The sequence below is a fragment of the Rhinopithecus roxellana genome, chromosome 21 (assembly GCF_007565055.1).
Source record: "Rhinopithecus roxellana isolate Shanxi Qingling chromosome 21, ASM756505v1, whole genome shotgun sequence".
NCBI classification, from domain to species: Eukaryota; Metazoa; Chordata; class Mammalia; order Primates; family Cercopithecidae; genus Rhinopithecus; species Rhinopithecus roxellana.
Genome location: NC_044569.1, coordinates 10,048,256 through 10,069,228, shown reverse-complemented (window position 1 = coordinate 10,069,228; position 20,973 = coordinate 10,048,256). Strand labels below are relative to the sequence as shown.

Genomic DNA, 20,973 nt, shown 5'->3' with positions numbered 1-20,973 from the left:
ACATGACCAGGTGATGGGAACATGAAAATTATGACCATGATGAGGTATCATCATGTACGTGTTAGAGCAGCCGAAATAAAAAGCAGAGACAATACCAAATGCTGGTGAGAAGGGAGAGAAACTATATTTCTCGTAAACTGCTGCTGGAGTGTGAACTGGTACAGCCATTCTGGAAAATCTTTAAGCAGTTCTTAAAAAACTAAAACAGAGGCCGGGCATAGCGGCTCACGCCTGAAATTACAGCACTTTGGGAGGCTGAGGTGGGCAGATCACTTTAGGCCAGGAGTTCGAGACCAGCCTGGGCCAACATGGTGAAACCCTGTCTCTACTAAAAATACAAAAATTAGCTGGGTGTGGTGGTGGCCACCTGTAATCCCAGCTACTAGGGAGGCTGAGGCAGGATAAACGCTTGAACCTGGGAGGTAAGGTTGCAGTAAGCCAAGAGCACACCATTGCACTCCAGCCTGGGCAACAAGAGTGAAACTCTGTCTCAAAAAAAAAAAAAAAAAATCCAACAGATTTACCATATGACCCAACAATAGCACTGCTGGGCATTTATCACAGAGAAGCGAAAATTTATATCCCCACAAAACACTGTAAATAAATATCCATAACAGCTTTATTTGTAATCACCAAAAACCGGAAATAGTCAAATTGCTCTTCCCTGAGGGAATGGCGAGACAGACTGTAGTACATCTGTACCATGGAATATTACTGAGCTGTAAAAAGGAATGAACTAATGATATAGACAACAACTTGGATGGATCTCAAGGGCATTGTGCTCAGGAAAAAGAAGCCAGTACTTGATGGTTCCATTTGTAGAATCTTCTTGAAATGTTACTGAAATTATAGAGATGAACAGTAGACTAGGGGATTCCAGGAATTAGGGGATATGCAGTGCCTATTCAGAGATTCCACAAGGGAGGTTTTTGTGGTGACAGGATAGTTCTTTATTTGATTGGAGATCTACACTTGAGATGAAATGGCGTGGAACTGTACACACACACGGTGCCAGCTTCAGTGTCCTGGGGTACAGTTATATGAGGTGTAATCATTGGGGAAAACCAAGGAATACACGGAAGCTCTCCATACCATCCCTGCAACTTACTGTGAATCTAGAATTATTTCAAAATAAAAAGCTTTTAAAAAACTATTTATTAGTATAATTTAAAATTTATGTCAAAGTTATTGATTACCAACATAATGATTCTTTGAACTCACTGGTGATTATCCTAATAATAAGGTTAACCTTAAGTTTGAAGGATGCTGGGGTCTCTTTTCATGAGCATAAGTTACAGCTGTCATGACAAAATGAGGGAAGGATTTATGTCAGTTAACAGGCTTACATCTATGAGATATTTCGGGTAAAAATTTCAGCATGGTATTTGGAACACAGAGGAGCTGCGTTTGTTATCTTGTGTCATTATTAGTATTATGTTATTTATTTATTTATTTGTTTTTTGAGACACAGTCTTGCTCTGTTGCCCAGGCTGGAGGGCAGTGGTGCAATTGTAACTTACTGTAGCCTCAACCTGAAGAGATCCTCTTGCCTCAGCCTCCTGAGCCTGAGTAGCTGGGACTATGGATATGCGCCACTATACCTAGCTATTTTTTTTTTTTAATTTTTAGTACAGACAGGGTCTCGCTATGTTGCCCAGACTGTTCTTTCTCCTGGCCTCAAGCAAGCCTTCTGCCTTGTCTTCCCAAAGTGCTGGGATTACAGGTGTGAGCCACCACACCTGGCCACCATTGTTCTTATTAATACTACTGAATTGTTCATGTATTGTGATTTTACTAAAAGAATTCTTATGTAGGCAAAATCGCTTGAGCCTGCATTTTTTTCATATGACATTTCTTGGCAAAAACTCAGATTCCTTTCAGGAATTTTCTTTGCTGAAGCATCAATCTCTAGCTATTGTGTGCAAGTCCATTTTGGTAATGTGGGTCCTCCAAGGGCATCAGCTCTCGGCTGTTTGCATTTCAAAATTGACCCTCAAGTTTACTTTCAGTTACTTTCAACTCTGTTGCCTTCTTGAAAATATTTTAAGGCAGTACATGTAATAAGCATCAAGCATCTTTTAGTTTAATCCCAAACCTTGTAGTTCTAAATAAAAAAATTGAACCACGTGCCCCCAAGGTTTTAATCTAATATCTGGTTTCTTGAACTGGGGCCAACTCTTCATTTTTTAAAGCATCAGCAGATTCTAAACACAACTTTTGGCAACTTTCTTTTAAGATCTGACCTTGGTTCACTTAAACTCATTGTTATCCTTTCAGCAGACTGTGATTCTGAGGGGGGAAGACACACTATACTGTAGAAGCTTAGAGGAGTTTTTAAAATTTGGGGTATAATATCCTCCATGTAAAATGTCTTTTTTCAGTATTACTCTCTGAAACATGAAGGTAATTCATTTAAAACTAGATGTAAGTATATACTTTTAAAACAACATTTTAAACAACCAAGCCTTAAAAATATTAAATGTGAATGCATTCAGGGTGCCTGAATCTTCTGATTTATAATTATCATGTATTTTTCCTTATACAGAGCTCCTCCTGTGTTCCAGGTGGATGCTAGGTACTGAGAATGTGAGAGACTCAGCCCCTTACCTTGTGGAGTTTGTAGTCTGGAGGACAGAGATGTTTGTGACTCTTATGACCTATGCATTTCCATCAACATTCTACAAGTTCTGCACATTCTACTAATAACATGGCAACTCAGTGGCACTTTATATGAACAAACCAACCTGGTTTTTTCCACTGACATTCACAGGTTTTAATACAGAAAGCAATCCTGTTAAACAATTTAATTATAAAAATTCTACTATAAACATTAAAAAGCAAATTCAGTAACTTACCTGTGGTCTCACAATTAGGAACCAGTCAGAGCTGGGATTTAAGCCCAAATCTTCTGGTCCTACATCTCATTCTTTTGCCTCATTCTTAAGCCAAGATAGATGGTGAGTTTGGTTTTCCCCAAGTGTGAGATGCAAACAACTGGTGATGCACAAGGTGAATTTTCGTAGGCCCACTCGTGGGGAATAAGGTGTGCTGAAATCACAGGTGAGCGAGTGATCGGCTTTCCTGCTAGTTGTCTTTCAGTACTTTTGATTCACGAGGGAACCTTGGTTTCCTGAGAGAGAACAAAGCGTTCTCCCAGCCGAAGGGGAAGAGGCCTGGCCTCAGGCTCCGAAGCAGTCAAGCAGCACTGCCTGGCTGGATTGGATACTATTGCTTCGTTTTTGTTGTCTTGACTTTTTCTATTCTCTTTACTTGAGGTAAGAGTTCTTGGCTTGGCTGGGCGTGTGGCTCACAACTGTAATCCCAGCACTTTGGGAGGCTGAGGTGGGCAGATCCCTTGAGCCCAGGGGTTCGAGACCAGCCTGGGCAACATGGTGAAAACCTGTCTCTACAAAAAATACAAAAATTAGCTGGGCATGGGTGTGTGCACCTGTAGTCCTAGCTACTCAGGAGGCTGAGGCAGAAGGATCACTTGAGCTCAGGAGGTCAAGGGCTGCAGTGAGCTGAGATCAAACCACTGCACTCCAGCCTGGGCAACAGAGTGAGGCTTTGTCTCAAACAACAATGCGAAGTTTCATTTGCAAGTCCTGTAAATGTATTTGCATATACAAGAGTTAAATTTACATCCTTCAGCAACAGAGGGAAGTGGTGAGGGGATGAGGGAAGTGGTGAAGGTGAACATGAGTGACTGGAATTTGGAAAGACCTGGTGAGTTGCTGCTGAGGCCTCCTGACTGCCTTTGTCACTTGCCTCTAGGGCTTCTCATTCACTCCTTCCCGTCTGCTAGTTGCAACTTCCCAATTTCAAAGCACTTTAGAGAAATGAGTAACATTTCAAGGGAGTACATTCAGATGACTGCGGCATTCACCCAAGATCTACTGTGAGATGATGATCTCTCTGTTTTGAGAGGTGAATTTGTTCTTCCAGGATTCCCAAGGGAGGCTGTAACCACCTCTGACTCTACAGATGAGTGATCGGCACACGTGGAAATTTCCGCCATGCTGGGATTTCTGCTCCGTACCAGTGCAGGCTGATTGTTTTCACTTATTTAGAATCTCATCTTTACTCTTGCAGACTAAGGCTGACTGCCAGGCCTTCCCTCACAAGAAGGAATCCATGTGATCTAAAGTGAGAGTGTTCACATTCTTCAATAAGATAGGGCATTTGGCTAAAAATCAGTCTTTAAATAAAAGGAGAGCCTCTGTGACGCTACAGATAACTTTGGGTTATAATGTTCCATACAAGTGTTTGCTTTTAAGAGTAGGCATTGAACTTTCTGGCAGAGTAAATTGAGATGTAATCATTTTTCACTAAACTGTTTGAAAAGAGATTTCTAACCTTATTTTCTAAATTTCTAAAATACTTACCTGTTCTAAATTTTGATCTTTAGTCACCATGGCTTAGGTATTGCAGGAAGAGCCTGGGAATTGTGCTGATGGGTTTTATAAATTAATAGGTGTCAAAAAAAAGAGTCACAAATATCACATTACAATTCCTTTTTCTGCTATACTTATTCATTTCCAAGCCTGTCATCTCTTAAAAAAAAAAAAAGTATCCTTAGATTTTCAGTCACATTTGATGGAGTTTATGTGCTCTGATTTCTGAGGTGAGGACATTTTAAAACTTCACAGCTCTCCAAGAAATAACAGGAAGAGGATGTTTGCTTTAGAAAAAGATAAGAGGGACAAGAATAAAATCCCCACCCAATTTCCAAATACTGTATAGAGTCTGTGAAGGAAAAATACAGAAATGGGGGGGGGGAGGAATGGAAAAAATTATCTTGGAGACAACAGCAAAAACTGGCAATCAAGTCAGTAAGGATGTACTGTCATCAAGGTCTCAGGTTTTCATATTGGAACGAGAATAGTAACAGGTGGCTTTGATGGAGCACTGGATGTATGTTGGGTGTGTCACACATGTTGAGTCTCACCCCCCTTCCTGTGGCCATGGTGTCAGGAGGGAGACTTGCTCAGTTTTCAAATAGGAAAGTGACAGGTGCCCTGGTGTGTTTATAACAGCTCACTCTGGCCCAAGTGTATAAACTGGAGGGTGGCAGAGACCAGTCAGGAAGATACTGCAATAACGCAGGCAAGAGATGGGTTGGAGGCTGCTCTCCAAAGGAAGGGAGCAGCTGAATTTCCACAAAAACATCCATCTGCTCTCTAGATGTTTTCAAGATGCCTTTTCCAAGGAGGTATTCTTACTGCTCTCTGAGGATCTGGGCGCATTTGCACAGGCTGACTGTCAGAGTCAGGTGCAGAGGTGGAGGAAATTACAGCTCTTGAGTAGTGTGAACATCCCAAACTCCAGCAATATCTGCATCGGAGGCAAAATGAAAATTGCTGTCTCTCTGAAATGTGGGGTGACAAGACATAAGCCTAGCATGACTTATAGAAACATGGATACTTTCAGCTGACTCTAGAACAGAGCAGTCCTCTTTGGGGTACCCGTGAACAGATTACTCACTGACATCACTATTTTCCCACCCCATTAAATTACCATGACCTCTTTGGGTTTGCAAGGGCACTGCAGTGAGAACAGGGGCAGGTCCAAGTTCCAGAATCTTCAAAGATTGATCTCATTGATATACATGGGAATCAAGAGATAGGCAACTCGAAAAAGTCAGCTTTGACCAAGTTTTATGTAATAAATCTAAACACGTAGAAACCCTTTGTCCAGCTTCTCCAGGACACCATCCTCATTCCATAAGAAGCAGCAGAGATTCTTACAGGAAGAAGGAGTCTGGAAATGGGGCTTTTGACTTCTAAACTGATGAAATATTCTTGTGATGAGCCCTTAAGAGCCCCTGAAGGGGGGTGCCAAGGAAACAAGGACTCCCTGAAATGCAGCTGAGAGCTTCATCATGTGCAAGACGACAGAGGCACCAGCCTGGAGAAGACGTTCCAGATAAGGGGAGCCCCAGGCATGGCTGAGGATTTAGGTCTCTGTTATTAAACCGTTTTCTAGGGAACAAAAGGAAAGAGGAGTGCAGGCCAAGAAAGGGTTGAATATCCCCTAACAACCCACCCTCTGCTTCTTACAGTTAATGCCCTACTGACGCTCACCCCAATTATATCAAAATCATCTCCTTTTTGGAGCCGCCTTACTCTGCGTCAGTCTCTACAATCCCACGGAACATCGGCCTTGTCCAGGGAATGTTCAGCAGCCGTGAACACTCTGTAGTTACTGTTTGCATGACTGTCTCCCCTTGTCACTCATTTGAAGGATGTGATTTTTGCTCTTACCACTTGATCAGTGGTTCTCAACTTATTTCTGCTCCAGTGCTCTTGAGGGCTGTGTCACTCCATTAGCGGGAGCTGACGACCACAGTGCTGCTGAAAGTGGGAAGAAAGGGGACTTTGGAAACTGAGCAAATTTGAAGAGAAAGAAAGGCAACTTGATTGAGGGTCCCTCCAGGGTGTGCATACTTACATCACCAGGAAGCATTGCTGTGCAGATGGCGATAGGACTGTGCCACCGAACTGGCTCATTCCATAAAACGTGGTAACCAGAAATCCTTGGTGTCTTAAGACCCATGGCTGGGGTGACTTGAGAATGAATGCCACATGCACAGTGCAATGCAGCAGGCACAAAGCCACAAGTTCTGAGCCAGCTTTGTGGCCAAATGGAGGCGCACTAAGTTCAGAAAGGAATGGCCTTGGCTCGGGTCCCAGCTCTTCTGTTTACCAGCTGTGTGATTTCAGGAGAGTCACTCAAAGTCTTTCATACTAAATTTCCTTATCTATACAACAGGATAAAAATGCTCACCCCCGATAGGGCTTCACAAACCTTATAAACATGTATGGATCAACAGGAAATATATGACACTGCTGTGAAAAGGCACTCGTAAAATCCCTCATTCAGAGTAATATTCAACAGAATAAGAAACATATTCTAACGCTCAGACATCATGGGGACTGTTTACAGGCGTGAAAACATTGTGTGTGTGTGTATATATATATATATATTTAAATATATATATATTTATTTAGGCGGCAACCCTCAATCCCATTATCAAAAGAGAAAAAGATGTTAAGTAAAGGAAGATAATCATACGATAACTGTTGCCAAGATCATGGATGGCCATTCTGAATCCTGCAAAATAGAAAAATTCTGCACAATTTCACATTGGATTAAGTTGCAATAAAAAGTGGCCAGAGATTAGCAACTTCTTTAAAAGATCAATGAATGTTCACATTTAGATTTCAGTTTGTGTAGAAACCTAGTTCGTGTGTCTAGATTCTTGTTTTCACCCAATCCTCACCTCTCTCACCCGTGAAGCGTCACATGCTCCTTTTGCCTGCCTTTGTTCAGGACACTGGAGAATGACAGAGACCAGTGACCATTGCCACCACTGTGCCTGAACTTCTGGGGCACCCAGCTTTGTGGTCCATCAGGCTAAGTTAGGTGGCTTCAGTTGCTTTAGTGCTGTAGCAATAAATAGTTTATATGGGATCTAATAAAATGTGACGCTTCGAAGCACCAGAAGAGAAGTCTGAGCAGAAAACAAAGAAAGTTCACAGTTTGCATGCCCCAGTGAGTTCATCTTCCTTCTTTCAGGGTGACGATTTTAGTCATTTTTACATGCACAATTTTATTCATATGAGAAAGGGAGGAAACATTCTGTTTCAGAAGCATCTAAAAAACCTGACCCTGCACTGCCTGAAAACATACTGTACATTATGTACAGCCTTGACCTGCATCCCTTTCTTTCTGGCAGCTTTTCTGTTGAATAGGATTTTTTTTCTCCTTTTTTAATATCTAGGAGCTGTGGCATTTTTAACAGACTGCATCATTTTGGAGTAATGTTCTCTTGAGGTGGGCAACTGAGATGTATAATTATATCCTGTGGAAAATGATGGTGGTATGAGGGGTGGGGAAGGAGGTTATTGAATTACAAAAACATGTTTCCTATTCAGAAAAAAATGACAGTATGCAGGATGTTCAATTTCCTTCTGCTCTGTGCCCATGGAGAGTGCAGCCTCTTCAAGTGGGGGAAGTCATTGGTATTCACTGGAGCTTGCCTGGTTTCATTTTTATTGTTTTGGAGACTTATTACTCTTTCAGAGTGGTTCCCAGGTCTGCTGCCTCTTTGCAGTATATATGAGCTAAGGTAGTCAGAGGAAACACTTTAATTACATTTTAAGTAGAATAAAAGCATAAGTATATTTATGAAAATTCTCACAGAAGGTGCAGTGAGACCATTAACTTAAATCCCAAAAACGCATGTAGTGTTTTTTCATAATAGAAAGTTCATAGTGGGTGTGTTAAATTATACCCGCATGTTTAGAATCTGCCCTAAACACTAAATATTGCCTAAATGTGCGTATTATATTCAAAATTCCCCCTAGAAAACTTGTGCTGGAGGCAGGGGCCATCACTGCCTGCCTCCCACACTTGTCCTTAAGTTGCTGCTCTGCAGATGGGACGTCCTCAGCGGCTGAATGATGCTTTTAGCCTTGGTTCCCTCAGCCATCCCTCCTGCTGTCTCTCATTGGGCCTCTTGTTCAAAATTATGCCTGAGCTTTGGTCAAATTTGATTTTAGCAAGCCTGAACATAATTCTGTCAAGGGAAGACTCCGAGGTGAGAGATAGAGGAGGAGTTGGAGGTTGTGCTTAAACTTGAACGTAAGGATTTGTCTCAGGCATAGAGAGATGCAAGAAGATAAGCAAAATTTCCCCCCAGAGACCAGAAGCCAGTCGTTGGCATATGCTTCGAAAATCCTTACTCCAGAGAATAAAGTTCTTTTCTTTCTGTCAGCACTGGGAGGATTCACAACCTGATTGTCTTTACTTTCAACAAGTTTGAGAGGAATCCTTCTTTTCTACAAAATAAATTATGTGGTGATTACTTCCGAAGAATATTGGTTCAGAGTAGAACTCTTCTTAAAGCATTCAGTATTCAATTTATGTAAACTTAAAAGAACATGTTTAACTTTTGACCTCTTGAAGGTAAAAAAGATAGCTAAAGAACCTTTCTTTCTTGCCCAAAGAAAAATGCACAGGCGAACATCTTATAAAATGTGTGTTGACTTCGCTTAATTTATTAAAAGATATTTAAAAGTGAAAAAACATGTGAAAAGGAACATAACAGAATAATTGCATAGTAAAGTTACACATAACCCAATGTTATTTGATTTTCCTCAGGCACATTTTACTGTTGTGTTTATTAGTGATTATGCCAATCTCATGGTCTGCAAAAAAAAAGAAGGGGGTGGACTCACAGGGTCAGTAGAGAATCCTCAGTCTCTCTAGGGAAGGAAGAATGAAGGAAGTATAGCTGCCACCTCTGCAGCTGCACATCTGTGGCAGTCCTGGCTGCAAACCAGACATGAATCAGTATTCTAAGGCACTGACGGCAGTGTTCCTGTCCCAGTTACCATACTTGCTCTGAGAATTGTTAACCCGGAAAGCAACCAGGGGCACAGTCTGAGAGATCCATGTACCATATCATGGCTTCTCTGAATACTCAGTGGCTCCAGATAAAGTTTTATTTTCTAACTAAAAATTTAAACAATTGGCTTTTGTCTCACTTTAGGCATAAGAAGAAGTCTAAAGTACATATTTTCTCAGATATCTGGAAAGTATATGCTAGAAAAAAAGCCATAATATTCCAAACGGGATCCATCTTAGGAAAAACCATTTTTAATCTCATAACAAAAGGAAATAAAAGCCAAGGCAACCAATCTAGAAAGACTTTCCCTTTTCTCTCTGGGCTCCCGTAGGTATATTACTTATTTTCCAAGCCAGGGATAAGGACACGTGGTCTCAGTAATCCAAATGTATCCATGGGGAAATTGGCTATATAATTGGAAGCAACACTTACAGAAAATGCAAGACACCGTCACCATATCTGTATGGAGTCAGGAGACAGTGACATTTATCTGTGGAGGCACTAGTTATCTGTCCTTTTCCTCAGAGCATCTCTAATTTTGTTTTGTTTTTTAAAAAATACATTTTGCCATTTATAGTGATTCATATAATTCCTGGATAAGAAGTTGGGAGGCTCATTGCAAGAAGTTGAACTTTTCCGACAATGGCTTCCATGCAATGAACACATATGTATGAGAAAAAAAAAATTCCTGTTTTATAAAAGTAATAGTTAAAACATTTTAAATATTCTTTTGTTGTAAACGTCCTTTCAGAGACAAGCAGAGATAATCTCGGCATGGAAAACAGTTGTTGGCGATGTGTATTTAAGTTGACTTAATAGTGTTTTCTTCTCAAGGTCATTGGGGTAAGGGTGGTAGAGAAAACGCAGTGGATAAAGAGTCAGAGACACTGACTTCTGATCTAGGTTGTGTTAGAAGCTGTTGAGGTGTCTGTCTTCATCTCATGTCCCTCAGCTGTAAGGGACAGCTCATGTCCTCGCCTCCAGTGAGGATCAGGTGAGATGATGGACTCATTCACCTGCACATACTTGTTGATACTCTCAAAATAAGTGTTCAGAGATGGATAAAACTTGGGCCCCATCTGTAGGAAAACATTCTGGGAACTGTAGTGCTCAAATGCAGTACAATTGGTTATTGTTTCATTTGTTGATTTGTGTCTGTTTCTTGGTCACCAATTAAATGAAAATAATACAACTAAAATAACTATTTTTAAATACAAGGACTATTGGCAGTCCTGTAATAACCACAAATGCTAAAGAAACACAGCTGTGATGTGAGCGTCATTCCCCACAAGGGAGCCTCTGTGTGTCCAGAGAGGGCAGGGACTCTTATGTGGCTCGGGTCCCCACGTGAAGGCTCAGGGAATCTAGGGGCATTTTCTGTATGAGTTGAGGCTGTGGATTTACTGGAAGACTTCAAAGTCTCAAAGTCAGTTTTCTTCTTCCATCTTCCTACAAAAAACAAAATCTGAGAACTTTTTAGGTGGGTGGAAAAGGCAGAGGGAAGTGAAATCGGTAATTAATCATGACAAACTCAAAGTGGAATTAAATCGTTGGAAGTCAAATAATAGTTATTACTCAACTATAAAATTATTGTCATTCATAGAGTAACAAAGACAGTATTCAGAAAAAGAGTATCTGACTTTAAAATCCCTGAAGCTATTTTTAAATGCATGTTGTACGGCAGAATAGAAGTTACATGTTTGAATATGTCCCCTGATTATATAAAGGTCTTGTTCTAGATGGAATCAACTAGCCATTTTTAATGATAGTATTTCTCTTGAGTTAATTTATTAATAACCTGAAAATGTTTCTATTTGTATTTGCCCTGTATCATACAGTGTTTTACTTTTTGTATTAGTCCATTCTCATGCTGCCATGAGGAAATACCCGAGGCTAGGCACAATGGCTCACTCCTGTAATCCCAGCAGGTGAATCCCAAGGTGGGTGAATCACTTGAGGTCAGGAGTTTGAGACCAGCCTGGCCAACGTGGTGAAACCCTGTCTGTACTAAAAATACAAAAATCAGCCAGACGTGGTGGTACGTGCCTGTAATTCCAGCCACTCGGGAGGGTAAAGCATGAGAATCGTTTGAACCAGGAGGCAGAGGTTGCAGTGAGCTGAGATCGTGCCACTGCACTCTAGCCTGGGTGACAGAGTGAGACTCTGTCTCAAATTTAAAAAAAAAAAGAAAAAAGAAATACCCCAAACCAGGTAATTTATAAAGGAAAGAGGTTTAATTGATGCACAGTTCCACAGGGCTGGGGAAGTCACGGGAAACTTACAGTCACGGCAGAAGGGGAAGCAAACACGTCTTTCTTCACATGGGGGCAGCAAGGAAGAGTGCAGAGTGAAGGATGGGAAAAGCCCCTTATAAAACCATCAAATCTCATGAGAACTCACTCACTATCAGGAAAACGGCGTGGAGGAAACCACCACTGTGATTCAATTATCTCCCACCGGGTCCCTCCCACAACACATGGGGATTATGGGAACTACAATTGAAGATGAGATTTGGGTGGGGACACAGCCAAACCATGTCACTCTTCAACTAGCGACACATAGTGCCAGTCTGTTAACACAGCTGTTCGTATATCGCACGTCTGATCCTACCGTGTTTTTGAAATGATAAATATAAGGTAAAAACTGTTATGATGATAAAGTGTTACCTATGATCACAACTAAGGGACCTTAAGATGAGTAGATTAAACCTCTTAACTCTTAGGTGCGTAGTGTTATTTTTTTCACTCTTCTCTGTTGTGTGATAAAATGGTGTTGCTCAGCTGTTTTGTTGGGTGGATGTACTGAGGACAAGATCTGAAGCCTGAGGGCAGGACAGACCTGGGGCTGGGGTTTTCTCCAGCTAGTCGCTGATGCGAGCTCGGTTGTATGGTAACAGCAGTATCCATACCCACCAAGCCACAGAAAAGGCATAGACTTGGCAAACTATGTCAGGTCCATTCCATTCAACGGCGGAATGAAATCTGCAGACTGTGGATAGGTAGGCTTTCCAAGCCTTAGAGCCCCTTGCACACTTAAGCTGCAGAAATAAAGCTTCATTTTGAGATCAAAGCCAAAACATACTACAACCAAACACCACAGTTATTCATTCATTCAGTAACTAATTACTGGATTCCAAACATAAATGATGAACACACAATCCCCGCTCTCAGGGAGTCCACAGCCTGGTGGCAGAGACAGACACAGAAACAACAGAGGATGCCAAGCACTGTCCACTTAGTGGTCAGCATACTGTGCAGCACACAGGTGGGCAGAGTGGGGCACAGATACCCCATGGCGTCTGCAAGCAGTGTGTCCTACTGCAGCAGTGCTAAGCAACAATTTACCTCATGAGGGAGAGTCGGACCCATGAAAGGGAATAAATACATTCTACCTAGCGACAGACTAATCTCAAAATATTGTAAATGGTGGAAATGGCCAAGATGACTGAACACCACAGGTGAGATGGAGACTGGGGAGGAAGGAAGAGCTTCTGTTTGGGAGAGAACTTGAAAGCCACCCTGGAGCACACTGAGGACACGAGTCCCTAATGCCCTGTTCTCTGGCCCCAAAGCATTCCCAAATGGCGCTCATTCATCTGCTTGCCCTTCGTCTCTTCTTCTTTCCCTCTCTCTTCCTTCCCAGTGGGTGCCAGGAAGTATATGAATACCGTGGCAAAAACAAGAAATAGCTTTAATGAATCCTGTTCACTTCTATGGGAGGTTCTCCCATAACCTCCTCACATAGTTGACCACATAAAGGTAAAATGTAGTGTGAACTAAAGTGGAAATAAAGTCACACATTTTTTGTTTTCTACTTGTCCACTGAGAGTAGAGGACATTTTCATTACAACTTGAACAAAAATAAATAAATAACCTGAAGATTAAAGACTCCAGGCATCATAATGCCAAATCCCTAAATAAATGAACATCCAAACTCCATTAAAAATACAGAGAAAACTCTGGCAGAGTTTATTACAGGATTTTAGCCTGGAAGTCGTGCAGTCTCAGCTTACCTACTCTCATGTTTTAACAAAAAGTAACCTTTCTTCAATGAGCAATTAGAGAGAAAAAGATATCACTGTATCTCTTACAAGAATTTAAAAAATGACAATATAATTAGGAAATTGAGAGAAACGTTAATTTTTCTGTATTAAATATTAAGGTGGGATGGGGATGAACATGTGACCATTTTTACTGGGTTAGACAGAGAAATTGTGGGTTCACTCTTCAGCCTCCATCCCTGTGTTTGTAAGATACTAACTAAAGGAAAACAACATTTAGAAAAAGCTAAATGAAATATTTAAAATGTAATATAGTGTAATAATCCCTTATCTCGTTCCTGTGGGCATTCTTTCCTTCTTGACCCCTGTTCTACGTTTTTTAAGAACATCCTCCATCGTTAAGATCCCTCTGTTTACTGTGCCAAGTGGTAATTCTCAGTCTCACTTTCCTTCTAGAGCTTCTTTGAAGGGCAGTCTGCACCATGGGACTCGGCTAAGAAAGATGAGAACAGAATGAAGAACAGATACGGGAATATCATTGCATGTAAGTGTCAACAGTGTCATTGTGCTGTTGTAGAACTTCCTTTTCGCATCTGGTAAGATTGACCACCAGGCTCATGCAGAGGAAATTTACAGTGCAATTACCGCCTTCATCCTTCTAGAAGAGCTGGTGTTACGCCCGAACTAAAGAAAGGAATAACTGTCTACCCCCACTTCATCACTGCACTGTTGTTATGGGCCCTGTTTCACTTACGATTTAAGGTTTGGGTAACATAGGTAACATTAAAATGCTGAGAAGGAAAATGCATATTGGATGGAGTAAACATAATAGTCCTAATGTTTCCCAGCTGCTATGTGAGAATGAATGGAAATAATGATGCACAGCATGCCTTAATGCAAGGAGCTCAGAGTTCTCTGCTAACGTTAACTCATTAATCCTGTGGACACTGGATTAGGTAGGTCAGTAATAGCCCCATTTTGAGGACAGGAAACTGAAACTCAGAAGTTAAATGATACTCCCCGTATCACAACACTCATTAGCAAAAGAGCTAGGAGTATAGCTTAGAAATACCCAGTGCCTGTGAAACTGAATGTTCCCAACCCATAATGCCTTGGATGGTTTTTAAGTCGAGCCCAGCCTCATTAATGTTCCGTAGCAATGCTGAGACGCGTGCTAGATTGATGAAACCCCTTCTCCCACGGCCCGCACTATCCATCCCCTGCATTAAACTGCTCTCTGTCATCCGTGACTGCATCAAGGCACTGACGGGCCCACTGTGGTCACCTGCCATAATTCATACTATTTATAAAGATACATAAATTTTAAAAAACAACACAACAATGCTGATGAGGCCAAGAGAACATCTCGCGCATCGTGTCTCATTCCTTACGAGAGAACAAACTTGGAAGGTTTGGTTTTTCCAGGGGAGCGATCTGTTAGCTTTATTGATTGTGAAAGTACTGTTAAAGTGTCTTTGCCTGAGTTCACATTTCTTAGTGTGACAGTACAGATTCTCTAGCAGTGCTGCCACAGGATTTCCTGTGACTGCAGAAATGTTTCATGTCTGTGCTATCCCAGACGGTAGCCATGAGCCACATAGGAGTAGCTACACGCTGCATACTTGGAATATGGCCGTATGACTGAGAAACTGAATTTTATTTTATTTCTCGTTTTTGCTGTTCAAGAGTTTGACATGAATTTTAAATTTTGTTTAATTTTTACTATTGTTAATTTAAACAGTTCATGAGGCTAGTGGCTGCTACGTTGGACAGCACAGATTTCAGTGTGTTTTAGAAAAAGAAATGGGGGAAGGGAGGTGTGGAGCTTGTATATGGCACAAAACGTCCCAACTGAGCACGTGCTGCTTTCCCTCTGGCCGTCAAGAAATGATCGCCAGGGTTGCCGGGTACAAATGCTGGCTTCATGTGTTTGTAGTTGCTTTTAGAGAGTGCTGTATTTAGTAGCACTGGAGTGGTCATGTCACAGTCCTTTGTAGGTAGGAGATGCTGTCCTGAGGTCTAGGGTTGATTCCTCCTCACTGGATTCCATCAACACTTGTGGGACACATTCCTGATACTGGATACTGAGGACACAAAGGCCATGGAAATGAGATGGTGCCCCTGTCCCCAGGACAGCCCCAACCGGACAGTCAGATCGCTATGGGGTAGACCAGTGCCATGGCACAGGGCTGTGTTGCAGCCCAGTACACAGTGTTCCAGAGGCTCAGAGAAAGAAAACATGGTTTCTTGGTCTATCTAGACCCTTCTAAGTTCCTTCATTTTCTCTGGGAGCCCACTGAAGCTTTGCGCTGTTAGAATTCAGATTTCTCCCGATGGCTTATGAGATCCTTTCCAAGAGTCCCTTCAGCTCCGCAGCAAACTCACAGAGATTCTTGAAAGTGAAGTGGGCCAGCACTTTGGGAGGCCGAGACGGGCGGATCACGAGGTCAGGAGATCGAGACCATCCTGGCTAACACGGTGAAACCCCGTCTCTACTAAAAATACAAAAAAAACTAGCCGGGCGAGGTGGCGGGCGCCTGTAGTCCCAGCTACTCGGGAGGCTGAGGCAGGAGAATGGCGTAAACCCGGGAGGCGGAGCTTGCAGTGAGCTGAGATCTGGCCACTGCACTCCAGTCCGGGCGACAGAGCGAGACTCCGCCTCAAAAAAAAAAAAAAAAAAAAGAAAGTGAAGTGGGGAATCCCCTTCCCATATCAAGTGGAAGGGACATTGCTGAGTCTATAACTTCATCGCATAGCATCACCAATGTGGCCTCATGCTGAGCATACAGAATGCAGTGTCAAGGGATGTAGTCTTGGGTATGCTGAGAGATCCAGATGTCCTTTCTCCAATACAACATTGAGTCTGCTTCTTCCCGATATCTAGTTTAATACCTCCTCGTGGAGACACTGAGATATATTTTTTAATCATGAGTGAGAAAAGCTAGTATTTGCTGAGCACTTACATATGCCAGACACACTAAGTACTTTGCACATAGAAATTTGCTCATTTCCTGTAACAACACCATGAAATAGGTAATATTTTTGTATCTGTTTTCCAGGTGAGGAAACTGAGGGATAAAGAATGTTACAGGGTTTCACAGTTAATAAGGAATGGAGGCAGGATTCCAGCCCAGGAGCAGCTTTTATAACCACTGTCTGATGGGTGCTGGGATCATTGGTCCCACTGGCCTGGTTTTCACCAGGAGCGGTGACTCATACCTGTAATCCTAGCACTTTGGGAGACTGAGTTGGGAGGATTGCTTGAGGCCAGGAGTTGGAGACCAGCCTTGGCAACAAAGCGAGATTCTGTCTCTACAAAAAAAGCAAAAAAAGTGACTGAGCATAGTGGCTCACGCCTGTAATCCCAGCACTTTGGGAGGCCGAGGCAGGCAGATCATGAGGTCAGGAGATCAAGACCATCCTGGCTAACATGGTGAAAGCCCATCTCTACTAAAAATACAAAAAAAATTAGCCGGGCATGGTGGCAGGCGCCAGCTACTCGGGAGGCTGAGGCAGGAGAATGGTGTGACCCCGGGAGACGGAGCTTGCAGTGTGCCGAGATCACGCCACTGCACTCCAGCCTGGGCGACAGAGCGAGACTCCGTCTCAAAAAAAAAAAAAAAAAGAAGTAAAATAAGTAGTTGGGCATGATGGTGTATGCCTGCAGTTCCAGCTACTCAGGAGGTGGAGGCAGGCAAACATGGGCATGGCCCCATATTGATTGTTTCCTTTCTATAAAATGTCTGCAGGCTCTCCACCACATTCCGAGCAGATTTTCTCTTTATACCTCCAGAGATCCTGCCCACTTTGTCTCCACTTGACCCTCGTAGGTATTTGATATATAGCTGTTTGTCACAGGAACGCTGAATTCTATTCCTCTACCCATTGCTCATCACTGAGAGTATGTACTTAAAAGGGTCCAATAATCTATTTCTTTATTCAATAAATATTTATTGATCACTATCTTTTTGCCAGACTCTGTGGTAGGCACTGCTATAAAAAGATAATGAAGACCGATAAAACGATAATGAAGGCTGAGGTGGGTGGATTACATGAGTTCAGGAGCTTGAGACCAACCTGGCCAACATGGTGAAACCTTGCCTCTACTAAAAAGACAAAAATTAGCTGGGTGTGGTGGCAAGTCCCTGTAATCCCAGCTACTGGGGAGGCTGAGGCAAGAAAATTGCTTGAACCTGGGAGGCGGAGGTTGCAGTGAGCCGATCATGCCACTGCGCTCCAGCCTGGCGACAGAGCGAGACTCCAGAGGTCTCAAAAAAAAAGAAAAAAGAAGATAATAAAACACAAATAGATATTGCCCTCCTAGTACTTACAGTCTAGTGCAGGGGGTTGGCAAACTTTTTTTCTATAAAGGGTCCGGTAGTAAATGTTTTACCCTTTACAGGCCAATCTCAGTCTCAGTTCAGCTTCTTGGCTCTGCTGTTTTCATGAAAAAGCAGCCACAGACAATACAGAAACAGATGGGGTCTGACTATGTTCCAGGGAAACTTTTTTTCAAAGCCAGGCAATGGGCTGGATTTGGCCCACAAACAATAGTTTGCTGACTCCTGGTTTAGTGAAGAACAGATTCTGCAAGGGGAACTTTTTCCTACCCCTCAGGGCACATTTCTACCAGCAAGATTGTTTTCAACTCTCAGGACCCTGAACTTAGGATCAATTTTTTCAGCACCCCAAATATAGGTCTCAAATGTGATTTGTGTGTCTGGCACAATGTTGTCAGAGGGAGGATGAGTTTAAATCTACCTCCTACCACCATGAATTTGCAGTCTGTGGCCAGATATGGATAAGACATGCATGAAATAAAAGATCTCAGGTCCATAAATAAATGGAGAATGTATTGTGGGGACACCACTGGGGACTTGCAGGAGAAGGGTGAGTGGATGAGTGGCAGACTCATCAGGAAAGACCTTTCAGACAAAAGAGAAGGACGTAGGTTTGGAGATGGGAGGAACAGTTGGGAGTCCTTGTCCTACCACCTACTGGCTCAATGACCTTGGGTGAGTCGTGAGCCTTCTCAATGTCAGAATTTCCTGAAAAGATCACGTGTTGTGTAAATGAATAGAAATGCCACATTAAAACAATATTGATCATTGTTCCTGAAAAAAAATCTCACGTCTTCATTATTTCTGTGTTACTCTTCTTGAGTTTAGCAGATTCATTACTTCATTTAAAAGGGGGAAAAAAATCAGCATGTTGAAGTCTCAGATTCCAATGATGAGCTGGTGTGTAATTCAGGGACCATCCCGCTCCTTACTGGTGAGCACTTCTGTGTGCAGTGGCCCAGTTCTGCCCAGGCGGGACTCTGGCTTCTGTCTCCGGGCATTGTGGTGGACTGTCATTTATCCGTGACCTCTGGGGCTACATTTTCTAGCCCTCACTGCCCTCCGCCCCATCCCTTCTGGTGCTCTTTTCGTGTTTCTTTACTGGGTTGTGTTATTTTTGTGTCTTTCTAGGGACAGTGTCAAAAAGAGGCTTCTCTGTCCAGCCTCCTAATCTTCCTTTCACGTTCCGTGGCGTCCTGAAGCCCTTCCCTGGGCATCCGTGTTACCCCTTCCTCTAGTTTGCTTCCTATACCCACACACACATAATGACCCACACATACATAATGACTCACATGTACATAACGGCTGTTTCTTTATGGGCATAGTGAATAGTGTTACTATCCCCCGCCTAAAAATTATGTAACTAGAAAAGTCAGTTCCACTTCCTGGGAAATCTGCTTCCTAGAGCCTCAGACTTGGGATAACACCACTAACTAGGGTGAGGAATTGGGGATTCAGTCAGCATAAATTAGAGATTCTTGTTAGTGCTTTTCAAAGAACACAGAAGTTGTATAATGATCACATTCATTGTTTTGCAGCAGTGTTTGCATGTAAAATAGTTTTAATGGTCCTTAAAACTGTTTATTGACTTTTGCTCTTAAGTAAGTTAACTTTTCCCTTATTTACACTATAAATTTGCTGAGCTAGCCCCTTCCAAATATAAACCAACACCCTGTCCACCATTACCGCCCCTCCACACACAATCATAACCTCCTAATACTCTCAACAGCTCCTAATTATAATTAACTCTAAGCTTAAGGCACACACCTAATCTCCCTGCGAACGAGGCAGCCCCCTTGCAGCCGGCTCCTCTTTTGAGGGCTGGCAATTGGAGATAATGAGCCAGAATCTGCAGCAGCTTCCCAGGCTCCCTTTCTCCTCTCTTCTGTTCTTTATTCAACAAATATGTATTGATCTGCCATGTGCCAGGCACTGTGCCAAACCACAGTCTTTCTTTCAACAGATATTTGCTGAGTGCCTGTTATACACCAGGCACTATTCTAGGTGTCAGTGACAGAGCAGGGAACAAAGCAGACAGGATGCTGTGCTGGTGTCGTGCTGCACCTTCTTGTGGGGAAGACAATTGCTGAGTGCAGGGTGTAACACCCGTGTTAAGAGGTGAGCACGTGGCAAGGAAAATGAAGCAGGGAATGGAGACTGGTCAGGGGGGCGATGTTTTTAGATTGTGGTCAAGGAAAGCCTCCATGAGGGGATGAGATGCCAACCAGGACTTGAAACAGGTGAGAAGGCAGAGGAGTGTGGCTGCCCAGGTGGCTGGGACAGCAGGGAAGGCTGTGCTGCCAGAGCAGCGGGAGTGGGGTAGGGGCAGATGTGTGAGATGCAGGGACTCTGGGGTGACCACAGGAGCAAGAGCTGACAGAGCCCCTGCCCTCATGAAGCTGATGGCCCTGTGAGATTTCGTGGGGGAGAAGGGGGTGATGTAAATGATTACAAAATAAAATTCAAGTTAAGGGCACAGAAGGCGTTAACATGGTACTATGGAAACTCACAAGGTGGGGACCGAGTGAAGAGTTGTAGGAAGGCCTCCCTGAGGTTGGGACATGGTAAACAACTGAACAGAGGGGACGGAGCAGGGAGGATGCTGCAGAATTGGGAGGGGGGTCATGTGAACAGACCCTGTCATGCCGGGGAGCCTCTTGGGTCTGAAGAACTAAAGGAAGGCTGGGTGGCTGGAGCTGGAAGGGTAGGGGTAGGAGTTGGGCTTGAGAAGGAAGGAGGTGGAAGCCAGACCTACAGAGCCTTCTGGGGCAGGTTGAGGACTTTTGTCTTTATTATAAGAACAAGGGAAACTTCATTAAAGGGGTTGGGAGGGTGTCAATAAAATTTCATTGGAAAATTTAGATCTGATTGCAGAGAAAATAGGTTTGAAAGGGACAGCTGTTAAGAATTTCCAGTAGCCCGAGTGTGACACGATGATGATGTTGGCTAGAAAGAAAATAAGTAGATGAATTCAAAAGAGTAATGGACCCAACCGAAAGATGGATGGGACACAGAGTGAGGAAGACCGAAGAGCCCGAGGTGACTCCTGCATTTCCGACTTGCCGGAGGCTGAATGGTTAGATGGATGATGGGCGGTTGAACAGGTAGACACATGGAAGGATGGATGGGCCATTCCCTTCCAGTATTATCCATCCTGGATAATACTGGAAGGGAACGAGCTGTGGAAAGGAGCTCAGGTTGGCATGAGATCAACAGCAGCT

The 20,973-nt window shown here is 42.9% G+C and overlaps 1 protein-coding gene across 3 annotated transcripts in view; it reads left to right on the top strand.

The window, feature by feature from the left end:
* The window catches only part of PTPRM (protein tyrosine phosphatase receptor type M), an 848,823-nt gene that overhangs the window by 721,916 nt on the left and 105,934 nt on the right, over positions 1-20,973 (top strand). For all 3 annotated transcript variants that reach the window (XM_030925938.1, XM_030925937.1, XM_030925936.1), the window contains one exon: positions 13,869-13,956. In XM_030925938.1, the coding sequence (XP_030781798.1) occupies positions 13,869-13,956 (88 nt within the window). The remainder of the gene's footprint in view (positions 1-13,868; positions 13,957-20,973) is intronic.